This window comes from Drosophila santomea, chromosome 3R, assembly GCF_016746245.2.
Source record: "Drosophila santomea strain STO CAGO 1482 chromosome 3R, Prin_Dsan_1.1, whole genome shotgun sequence".
In the NCBI taxonomy this organism is placed as follows: domain Eukaryota; kingdom Metazoa; phylum Arthropoda; class Insecta; order Diptera; family Drosophilidae; genus Drosophila; species Drosophila santomea.
In genome coordinates, this window is record NC_053019.2 from 26660396 (window position 1) to 26672642 (window position 12247).

Genomic DNA, 12247 nt, shown 5'->3' on the forward strand with positions numbered 1-12247 from the left:
TTATCGGGGAATCTGTGGGGTCTGAATTGGTGTAGGTTCCATCTATTCCCTCGTCTCGTCTGACGCTGCTTCAGCTTTTACGGCCTAGTCACTCGGATTTTAAGTGCCAGCCCAGCCAACGTAGGCAACTCAACCCCCACCTTCTGTTTGGCTCTGGATCAATTCAATTTGCTGCTGTGCCCTTGCTATTTCAGGCCTAGCCGCCAAATGGCAGGCACAGCAGCTCAGCCGTTGCCTTTTGACATTTCGAATTGATGCCTAGCGATTTATGTATATCATTTCCACTCACACATCGCATCCACATACACATCTCATCCACATCCACATCCTCGTCCTCATACGAGGACATTATATGTGGTTTTTGACCATGCAAATAGCAGCAAATTATCCTGATTTTGCGGTATTTATTTCGTTGCCTTTGGGCAGATAAATATTTATAATTGGGCAAATCTCTACCCCGATAAATGCAAAAGCTCGATTATTGAAATACAAGTACTTATGCTACTTTAATTACAATAAATATACATAAAGCGGCTTTTCACTTCCTCTTAATGAGAGATTTTGTTTCGGTTTGCTGCAGATTTAAAGCTTTTACAGCCGGTTGACTTTAAATGCAAGTCTCCTCCTTCGCAAGGACCATTAAACCAGGAAATTTCTCTAATGAACCTTCAGCCATAAAAGCAAACATAAACGAAAACTAGTTGGGAAACGAAAGTTTCCACATGCTCAAACTTTAACTACAACTGGTGGCAGTTATGAATGTGTGGCTAGGCCACTAATAATTGAATACTTAACCCAGTTATTATGTGGTGTCAAGGTCGTGTTAAATCTTTAATCCACCGGAATTCACCTGCTCCCGCTTCCCCTGCAATATTGATAACCGAATGACTTTAATGCCTTTCTATTGTTGACCTCTCGTCTTCGCGATGAGAGATCAATTGAATGGCGACCGCGTGGGTCAGGGAAAAACGCTGTGACGCAAATTACTCGATTTGCACACTGCAATAAAAAGCTTAAAAATTCAAGCGAATATTTATATCAGATATTATCAGATTTTGAAGCTATTAACACAACGACTTCAATAGTTTATGGTATGAAAAACTTTATTATCATGGTCACAGCTACAAACTACTGCGCTTTTTTCTCAGTGTGGAATGTGGCTGGCTGACTGGCCAGTGGGTGGCAGGATATCGCGAACCTAGCTGATGTCATCAGCCAGACGACAAGGACTAGTGGCTTCTGTTGCTCTGACGTTTTCGTCCTGCTTGCCTAGCGCCAAATTAAATAAATAGAAAATGTTTTTTTTTTGCTTTTTATTTCGTTGTTTGCCATCGCTCTAATGAAATTCTACCACGCGCCACAATTCAAGTAGGCGATGAATGAATGTGTGTCCAGTCCAGTCCTGGTGGGTGAAATCCACGTCAGTGTCTGGGTATCTGGGTTTCTGGGTGAGCAGCTGGTCATAATGAGCCACTTGAGTGGCGCACACGCATGCAAAAAGCATTCGCTAGTTCGGTGGTTCCATCGGTGGCACCATCATCTGGCCTGTCCTTCGACTAGAGACAATGCCAAGGAGCACGGGCAGAGATGGCGGCAAGGCCAGGAGGATTCTGGGTGCTTGGGTGGCACAAGTCCGACTTCCTGTTGCTGAATCTTGTGAGCACATGCACATGGGAAATAACTGCTAGGTTTCGCGCTAGTTGCGATCTGGATACATACCTCCAGCTGAAATCCCATAAGCTGCTAAATTTTCTAAGAATTTCACCCAGAAGGAAGGAGATGCATTTTCTGCGAGTGTACTGCAGCAAATACTGTACCACGTGTACGGAAATTCCATATCCGCTTCTCGTTTATCGCATTGCCAGTGCCAGCAGGACGTGTTTTACAAAGCTGTAGTTTGAAAAGCGCGTAGAGAGAGTAGCACAATTTGCCGCAACTACAGTTTGATAATCATTTAACACTTTTCCGTACATTTCTCGCTACAGATAAAAACCGAACACCGCCGGCCAATGCATACAAATGAGCGAAGGAGCCCGGGAGTCACGTAGTCACGTAGCCAGCAACCAGGACGCACCACATCCTCATCCCTTGGAGCGGCGGAAGAGCGGTGGCTCTTCTAATTAAGACAGAGCCGGTCTGGTCTGAGCGAAAATTAATGGAAGCCACGAGCGGCGGAGGAGCATTTTCGGAGTTCACACAAATTAAATTCCATCAAGTTTATTTGCTGTAAATGAGGCAGTGGCAGAAGGAGTGAAAGTGCTGGCCCTAATTTAATTTCCCCACCCTTAACCCTTTTGTGCCCCCAACCCGCAACACGTGTTGCCATCTAACCATTTGCCACTTAGAAGCGAAAAAGGAAACAATAGGCCCACATACAACTACACTTGGACACACACAGATGCTAAATCAGATCAGTTCGGTTAATATACGTTAGATTTTCCATGTAAATAGTCATTATAATTATTATTGTGGTCTACGCTGAATTTTGTCTCGAGCAATTTCGGCGGTAATCCCCCGGGAAAACTCAAAATTGTAAACATAAATCTAATATTTATTACGAAACTTCATATGTGTGCATCTCGCAAATGCTATGATTGCAAAATTAAAAACAAAATGCAAAACAAAGAGACGAAAGAGCAGAGGGCAAATCTATTAATTAGTAATTATTATAATGTGATGTTATATATATAAATCAATCTTTAACAAGAAACCTAAAGCAAGTAAAACAGAAAAATGAATAATGAAGAAATATACAAAATTGTTAACCAACGTAACAAATTTCACTAAGTAGATTTTTCGAATTAAATTTAAATTATAATAATTAAAAATTATAGCAAGAAAACCAAAAAGGAAAAAAAAAACAAAAATAACTTTGCTGTATACACGAGATAAAACTGCGTTTTTCTACTAAAAATGAATATGTAAAATGATTTTTTCAAATTTAGATTACCTACCTTCCCCATATTCCTAATTATATAAAAACCAATTATAAATATATAAATTACAAATTCTATGTAAATGTTGTGCGTATATATAGCAAAGCGTAGAAGAACCCCACATTCAAAATCGTTCAGTTATTTATTATGTGTCTGCTATATCTTCTCTATGTATACATAAAAAGAGCGCTTGGCTTCGACTAGCTAACATTTTGGGCCTTAAACCAAAGCAACCTACTCAAGCCGGGGCCTTGGTGTTCTTCTTATTACCCAGCATTCTTCAGATCGATATATGTATCTATATACCCCTGGGGAGGGGGGCAATCCACACACTAATCGTTATTCTATATCTACGTGAATGTGTTCGTTTCTAAACTTGTAAAAAAGCACGCACCCCTCCTCCGTTCAGACACGAAATGTTTGTAAAATATTGAAAGAGAGAAAACGATGGAAGATACGAAATTAAACTATAATATTAATACGATTTTCGGGAGTAAAGGAAGAAAACATTTTAGTTTTTCTACTTGAATCGCATTTCTTCCACTTTTCACCAAACAAATCAAATTTACATGAAAATGATATGATACGAAGAATTGAATTTTGAGTCTCTTCAATCCTCAAGCTCAAAAAACCAAACAAAATTAATACGAAACTAAAAATTAATGAAGTTTCTAGGTTCTATTATTTAGTTGTCTTGTTATTTATATGTTTAGCTTTAGTTCTTGTCTAATTTATTTATAAGTTTTGGCTCCGCAATAAATACAGACAATTATATATATTTTTTCTATAATTTGTTTCATTTTATCATTTTTTGATTGTGAAAGAAAAAGGAAAAAAAATTAACTTAGAAAAGGATAACAAATGAAATGCTAAATTTAAGCGCAAAAGTTCAATTAATAAAAATTAGAATTTTAATATTAACATAATTTGGACTATTTATATATACATACGCATATATATACAACTCTATATATGAATAATTAGTAACAAATCAAATCAATTTCCATAACAACCGCCAGAAAAAAAACACAAAGAAATATATATATTCTTAGTGACGAGTGCAACAAAAACATTCGTGCAATTGTACTTTAAAATTGAATAAAATTCAAAAAGAAAAAAATTAACAGTGGAGGTGGAAAAGGAACGAATGGAATGGAATAAAGCGTTACATGCAACTCTGTTTTGCGTAGGGTTGCCAACGCCAACTAGCAGGCAGCCCTCAGAAGAGGAGAGCAATAGTCGAAACACAAGCAGACGCACTCACACACATGGCTTGAGATCGAGAGAGCGAAAGGGACAGATAGAGGTAGCTTCAGCACGATGTTGAATTGATAGATTGATGATTATTTTTGGTGGATGTGTCGATTGTGGATTGGGAGCAGCAATTGCAACAATAATTCCAGGCATATCGAAGCATTTTTACTCAGCACTCAGACGACAGCAATCAGCGAAATCGGCAACCAAAACTGATGGCAATAACAAGCAAAAGTAAACCAATTCGGGATCAGAGAGCGAAGACAAACAGGACGAAGGAGTAACCACACACAGAGACACAGATATACAGAGATACACACACACAATCACAATAAAGGACGAACGCAAACAAGTAAATACTTAACGGGATTCACATATGTATATTCAAGAAGCAATAATGAAAGTATATTTCCAAGTATGATAAAACAAACAACCAAGAAAGTCGAGAACTAACATGAATAAATATTTATACATATATTTTAATTATAGTTACAAATTAGCATATATATAAATTATACATACATACAAACATATATACCGAAGATAGTCCAAATAATTTAGCAAAGAATGAAACCAAACGAAGTAATGTTTAATATTTACAAAATATTAAAATATCAATGTGCAATTTAACAAGCGTTTAAAACACCACACTGACACAGCCACACAAAAGTAATGCTACACCTATATATACACACGTATGTAAACCGATTATAAACATTATATATGCGTATATAACAAAGTCGATACGAAATAACGATCCATTTAAGAACAGGAGAGATGGCGAGCGACGAACTTTAGTGGCGAGAAACAATTTAGTTTTGTGTGCGCACACGAACACCACAGTAAACCCTACTTAAAAGGAAATCAAAATTCAACTAACAAAACCTAAAAAAAAAAAGACACGAAACCAAGCCGCGCTAAATGCTACAAAAAGCGGTTCAAGTCAAGTTTTTGAGCAAATACTCATAATTGTTAAAAATGTTTAAATAATATAATAACAAAAGCAAAAAAAAAAACAAAAACACAAAAAATTAATTAAAAACCAACAAAAATCCGTAACAAAAACAAATTGCATATTATCATATATTTTCTCTCTTCTTAGACAATTTAGTTAATTATGAAAAGTAATGAAACAAAAAAAAAACAACATTATACTTAAGTGTTAGTCTTATACATAAATAAATGTATGATTAATAAATGCAGAAAAAGAAAATCATGGAACAGCAGCCGACGAAAGTAATGTGAAGAGCACAGTAACAGCAAAAAAAAAAAGTGAAAACAAATTTAAATTAAAAACCAGCAAAGAAACAAAATCGAAATGAGAAAAACAAAAGTTAAATTAAGAAATTAGATTTGCCTTTGTGTTAATATCAAGTGTGTTTCTTATTATCATTATTATTATAATTATAATTTTTTCATTTCCAATTGGTCAGACGTGTGAAATGATTTCCTTACATATTGATTGAGAAATAAAAAGTATTAAACAAAAAAGCTATAAAAGGTGTTTTTACTTCTAATTCTACCCTCGACCTGGCATGGTTTCCTAGGCCCATACCTATCATTAAGAGTATCTTTTATCAATTACTAATAATTCATTTCACCTGCAGGAGGATAGCTTATCAGTATGGAACAGGACTGCCACTGATATGACCAGTACAACACGTATCCGTGATACGTTACGCAGGATATTAAATATACCTCTTACAACGGCAATGGAGTATAAGATACACTGTGATAGCCTTAAATATGTTTCAATGTAAGTATGCTTAAGGTTTTACTTACTCTGCCACCTAGATATACTTGTAGCTATTAGAAAAATCTTGTCATTTGTAATTCGTAAACTAATCTGGTAATTCGAATACCACCTGTACCATACGCAGACCGAGACGTCGAAATCGTAAGCTGGGAAACCTCTTTAATAGAAATAAATACGGCTTCAATTCAAGATATGGCAGATCGTGATGAAAACTCTCGATAATCAAGATATTCGTTAACTTAATAAACTTAATGGTTTGGGAAGGGAAATCACCAGCACTGGTTATCATACAATTATCTAATTAAAGAACCAATTTTCTTCTTTTATTTTGCAGTAATAAAGGCCCATTGAAAAGCTGAAATTCAGTGAATAACTATAAACAAAAGAAAAACAAAAACAATAATTACACAAACAGATAATATAAGTCGCTAGTGAAAGCAGCAACAGTCACAAGTTCATCGACAGCACAGACAGGAGTTATACACCAACAGCGAGCACAATAAACCAACCTGGACACACCAGAACATCTCATCCTCATCCGGAATCGAAGCACCAACCAACCAATGAATCCAACCGCAGCGTCAGCGAGGACAACCCGAAACAACAAATCCACAGAAAGGCAAATTAATATTTAAGCGCTAATGAGACAAATCTTTGTATTTTAAACGAGTTTACAAAGTGTGTGTGTGTATATATGAAACGCCATAAATATTTTAGTTCGTATGTATAAAGTTTACATTAGGCATTCCCTATTAAAGAAAATCAGAGTCCCCCAAACTGCCCAAAGCCTAAGACCGAAGCCCCTAGAATCTGGCTTATCTATCCTAGTTTATTTTGTATTAATTTACCAAACCTTATCTCAATCCTTTAACACAATTGGACCACTCCCTCCCACAGGCGTGCCCTTGTGTTGTAGCCTTATCGATTATCACCATAGTCGGCAGGCAGCCAACACACAAGATAGTAAATCAATGAAACTGACACACCAACTAGCTGATGCTGTATTTATCTGTTTGCAATGATTATTTTAAATTAATGATACAAACCGAAACTGAATAATCAAATTGTTTGTTTTTGTTCTTGAAGAAATACAAAAAGTTTTTTACGTGAAGAAAAAAAAGAGAAAAACTAAAAATTGAAACTAAAAGCAAAAACCCAGTTGTTTTACATATACCAAAAAACATTCATCAATCGAACTATTATTTCACACATCCGAACACATTTTATTTTCTCCGGTACAGTACAACCAACGCAAGCCTAAATAAAGGAAACTATTAAAGTTGCAGAACATATTTTCAAAACAACTAAGTGGTTCCTATCTTTCCTTGCAGTAAGTATAATTGCTTGAGTGTAATAAAATAGATTACGAAATCGTAGGTCTACACATTTACTGGCTTTATTAATTGGAAATCTCGAGATTTACTTTAAAGTTACATCTAATACTTATAATACATCCGACATTTGATCCCTACGTGTCCTCGAACATTGTCAAGTCCATGATGTAAACATTGGATACGAGGCAATCACCTTCCTGGAAGAGTAAAACAAATTTAGACTCGCCTCAACTTACACCAATTGATTACCTACCCCAGGTGTAATGCCCACGAGAGCATCCGCATGACCATAGAACTCTTCCTTCAAGGAGATGACGATGGTCTGCAGGTTGGTTGTGTGATCCCTTATATACGAAGCGACTTTGCCAATATTTGTGTTGTCCAAGGCGGCATCAATCTCGTCGAGGACAAAGAACGGCGCTGGATGAAAGCTGCATACAAAAAGATTATTATTTGTTTTTAACATATGGCAAGTAAAAATATCCGCATACCTGTGGGTGGAGAAAAGCAGGGCCAAGGCCGCGATTGTTTTTTCGCCACCACTCAAGTTATTCATGGGTTGGAAACGTTTGCCGGGCGCTACACAATTGTAGTTAATACCATCCAAATATGGTTCCTCGGGATTATCAGGACCGATATAGGCCTGGGCTGCCTCGTTGCGAGCCAACTTCTTGTAGATACCGTCAATGGCGTCGGATATGTGCTGGCAGCAGGCAACGAAGCGAGAGGAGCGTTCGTTCTTCACCCGTTCAAATGCCGCCTTGGCCTTCTTTGCTTTCTTTCGCGCGTTCTCAAACTCCTCATTGGTGGATTGCACTTTTTCCGTTACGGCATCGAGTTTTTGCAAGGCCTTCATGTTGGGCGTCTGTATGCGCTCCAAGACGTCCAGCTTGCTGTGCAGGTCCTTTTGAAGCAATTCGTGGGTCTTCTTGAAGGCGGAGTCATCCTTCAGCTTTGTATACTCTCGTGGTAAAGATGTATAATCCACTTCAATACTGGAAATACATTAATTATTTAAACTAAGTTATTTTTGAGCCTATAATTGAATAGACTTACATATTTTCTATTGCTGCAGAGGTGGATGGGACATCCGGATCGCTTTGTCGCACCGCGTCGTCCAGCGAGCCGCGCAACAGTGGCACCACGATGCAATCGGTCTACGGAGTGAATAACACAATGTAACACAAAATATTGGGTTATAAAAGTAAATAATTCAACTTACCTTTGCTTGCAACAATATGTTCTGGCGTTCGTTTTTCTTGGCCTCGATCTTAGACTCTACCGAAGATAAATGACTGCCCACGTTATGGATTTCCTTGGCCAAGTTTGCCACATCCTTGCGGGCTTTAGATATGTCCTCCTCCATGTCATCCACGGCTTGCTTCTTGGCCAGCTTGTCCTGCTTGAACTTTTCCATTTTCTCTTTGTCTTCGTCGATTTCCTTCAGATAGCGCGCCTCAGCTAATTTCAGGCCCTCTAGGGCATCTTCCTCATCCTGTACGCTGCGCTCCCACCGCTCAACGTTCTCTGGGATGGCATTTGTTTAAATACTTTAAAGGCATATTATTTTATATACTTACTCTTCGTGTCCTTTTGTTTCTCGAAGTCCAGCTGCGAGTTAATGGAATCTATCTGCTGCTCGAACTCGGCCCGCTTACGCGCTCGCTCCTGCTGCATGACCAGTTCACGCTCCTCGTACTGCCGGATGTTCTTCACGCCCAAGCGGCGACAGAAAGAGGCATACACTTTGTCCTCCACATTGTTCATGTTTTCTTTGATTTCTTGGATGTGCTCTTCGCGGTTCTGCATCCGACGCTCGATCTCAAGGATCTTGGGCTGCAAAGTTGAGATAAAATATATTATAACTATTGGTTAATTTTATAATTTAAAATGTAAACTCACTCCAAAATCATCCAGCTGAGTTTGGACCTGTTGTAACTGATTGTCATACTGACTAATTGACTTCTTGGAGGACTCCAAATCGACCATACTGTATTTAAGCCTGTTTTCCAGACCCTTAATCTGCGACTCCACAGTGGCGAGCTCACTCTGCTTACGTGACTTCTTCACCAGCTCCTTGAGCTCTTCCTGGAGGCGCTCTTTCTGCATTTTTAGCTGAGCCATGTGCTTCTCGTCCCAACGCTTGGCTTTGCGAGCCAGATCGTGACTGCCGCCAGATATGAGACCCGATTTTTGGTAGAATGTTCCGTCCAGGGCCAGAGCATCAAAACGTGATCGGTCTATCTCATAGGCAACTTTCATGGCGTCCTCGGGAGTCTCACAGACAAGAGCGTTGCCTGTGGCAAAGAGGACCGCTCGTTCGATCTCTTGAGGCTCAAACTTTAGTACATCGAAAACCAAACGCACGTTACGTGGATCGCTGATGTTACGAAGACGTTCCTTTAGAGGCTTCACTTGCAGATAGTCCAAAGGCAAGAAGGTTTCCACTTCCAGCATTTGCTCCTTCAAGATCTGTAAAAGAAATATAATTAAGAATGTATTTAAATCCTAGCTGACCAACTGAAACCCACCTGAATGCAGTGACGAGCCGTCTTCTCGGTGTCCACAATGATGGCTTCCATGAACTTGCCCAAAACTTTGGTGACCGCCACATTGTAACGCTTGTGCGTGGGCTGACACATGTTAATCATACGGTCATACACTCCTGGGACCTGTTTCTTAAAGAGCTCCACCACCTCCTGCTTCTTTTTCCTACGAGCATCCTCGTGCTTGTCGCTCTTGGCATCGCCCAGTTGATCGCGTACGTCCTCCAGCTCGCGTTGCTTTTCGGCAATCTTTTCCTTGGATGTGCCAACATCTCGGCGGAGCTCGTCCTTGATCCGGTTCTGCTCCTCCAAGGCGGCCTGGGATGACTTGATGTGATCCATCAGTTTGTCTCGACGCTTTACAGCTTCCTCGCGCTGTAATGTGAGCTTTTTGAAGGACTCCTCCACGGAGGCGCGGCGATTAGTCTCCCCATCTAGCGTGTCCTGTTCGGATTTTTGCTCCCGGTTAACTGAGTCCAGCTCTGAACGGTACTGGGTAGCTGTGGCCTCCGCCTCCTGCTTGAGGCGATCGTACTCTTGCACAAGGCCCTCTTCCATGTTGACGCTTTTGCCCCGGCGCTGCGACTCGTTCTCGATTTCGTCCTCAAAACGTTTTTTCAGGGCCTCCACATCAGCCAACTGCTTCTCCAGTTTCCGTATGTCAGACTGATGGGCATTGTCCGCCTCCCTGGCCGTTTCCAAAGTCTTCTGTAGAGAAACGAGCTTCTTCTTGCAGTGGGTAACTTTCTCTTTGGCCTTGATGTAAAGCGGCCTGCGTTTGTTCATCTGCGTTTCAAACTCTCTGATTTCCTGATCGATTTTGGCCAGGTCTCGTGTTATTTTTCCGGCATCCTTTTTCTTTTCCCGCAAAATTTCATCGGCGGCTTCTTTCCGCTGTTCGACTACTTTAACTTCCTGCTGCCTCACCTCCAAATCGCTCGAATACTTCCGGACGTCCCTCTCGACGTGAAATAGCCTAAACAGTTGATACTCCACTTGTTTCTCATTCTGTTGGAATAAAAATATATAACTAATTGGATCGAGTTGAAGGAAATCAAAGTCATACGTATTCGTTTTGCAGACGAGTGTAGCGATCGGCTTCCATCTTTTCGTGTTTGGCCTCTTTTCGTTCGGCCGCGATGCCCTTCTTCTTTTGGTAAGTAAACTGCGTTTCCTCCTCGGCCACAATCATTTCCTGCTTGAGGCGATTATAGTCATCCTTAAGCAGGCCAGAACTGGAAATGTAATCACGGGCTAGAAAATCATTGATATTTGGCAAAAAATCTAAAAGTTACCCGCTAATTTCCTCAAACAGAGCCGTACGTTCCTTGGGTGTCTTCATGGCTATGTTCTCAACAGCTCCTTGGAATACTAAGAAGTTCTTGGCCTTTACATTGATGCCAATTTTCTCTAGCTTGTTCAAGTATGTGCTGCTCGATACGCTCTAAAAGGGTGAAACAATTAGGTGGCCAATGAGAGGATTAGTTGTCAATGCGAACCTCTCCGTTAATGCGGTATTCCGAGGAGCCGCCGATAACGGCCCGCTGGAAGTCCATGTGGCTATCCTGATTGAGCACAAACTTGGCCGTCACATAGCAACTGCGGGAAATGGGCTTTCCAATGGAAGAGCCGTGGATCAGGTCGTTGAGGCGCTTCACTCGCAAACTGCTGGTCTTCTCGCCCATCACGAAACTGATGGCATCCATGAAGTTGGACTTGCCGGATCCGTTGGGTCCAATAACCGCGTTAAATTGCTTCAGTGGACCCACAACTATGTGACCGCGGTAGGACTTGAAATTCTCCATTTCGATGTACTCCAAGAAGGCCGTCTCGTCGTCCGGCTTGCGGACGGGCGCCGTCGCCACCCTTTGGGCCACATCGTCGTCCTCTTCAGTCATTCACACGCTCGGTTACGACAAATAGCGAAGGAAAATAACAATATGAGCGCGAAATTAACTTTTTTTTCTTCTTATGACAGTATGACCGTATCCAGCTAACGCCACCAATATCAGACGCCAGAGATGTTAGGGTGTAGAAAACAAACTATCGATAGGAAAAATAAGCGATAGTGTAATTTCCATTTCGATTTAACTACAACCGATTGCTATCGGTCGCCTTTGTTTATAAAATGCAACTTGTAAACAAAATGCATTTCCTCATTAAGGGATAATTTATGGAAATTTAAGCCATGAAAATCGGTCGAAAACCTCTTATATATAGAAACATACATATGCGTTTATGTATATATGTAAATAAATAAATCAAAATGCGATTTTTGGCACTTGGTCTTGCATCTATAAATATTATAATTGCCCATGTCTTTATGTAAAGATGTATATATGTACATATGTATATATGTTATAAACTCAAATAAAACACAACAAATAAAATAAAGATCGAAATATTCCTGGTTATGTCAGT

At 39.9% G+C, this 12247-nt stretch overlaps 2 protein-coding genes across 4 annotated transcripts in view; one reads left to right on the plus strand and one right to left on the minus strand.

Moving 5' to 3' along the window:
- LOC120451334 (eukaryotic translation initiation factor 4E type 2) overlaps positions 1 to 6716 on the plus strand; it is a 46614-nt gene extending 39898 nt beyond the window's left edge. The window contains exons 3-4 of one of the 3 annotated variants that reach the window (XM_039634912.2): positions 5798 to 5946; positions 6071 to 6269. In XM_039634912.2, coding sequence (XP_039490846.1) covers positions 5798 to 5946; positions 6071 to 6152 — 231 coding nt within the window. In that variant the 3' untranslated portion in view covers positions 6153 to 6269. The other 2 variants (XM_039634914.2, XM_039634915.2) reach the window with 2 other exon arrangements.
- Positions 6717 to 7317: 601 nt separating this feature from the next.
- LOC120451329 (structural maintenance of chromosomes protein 1A) lies at positions 7318 to 11835 on the minus strand. Its single transcript, XM_039634906.2, has 11 exons — positions 11326 to 11835; positions 11122 to 11270; positions 10893 to 11061; positions 9812 to 10834; positions 9183 to 9752; positions 8861 to 9116; positions 8503 to 8807; positions 8337 to 8437; positions 7772 to 8275; positions 7534 to 7711; positions 7318 to 7477 (listed from the first exon to the last, which is right to left on the minus strand). The coding sequence occupies exons 1-11, from the start codon at positions 11722 to 11724 to the stop codon at positions 7415 to 7417; spliced, it is 3717 nt and encodes a 1238-aa protein (XP_039490840.1). The 5' UTR covers positions 11725 to 11835; the 3' UTR covers positions 7318 to 7414.
- Positions 11836 to 12247: the final 412 nt, after the last annotated feature.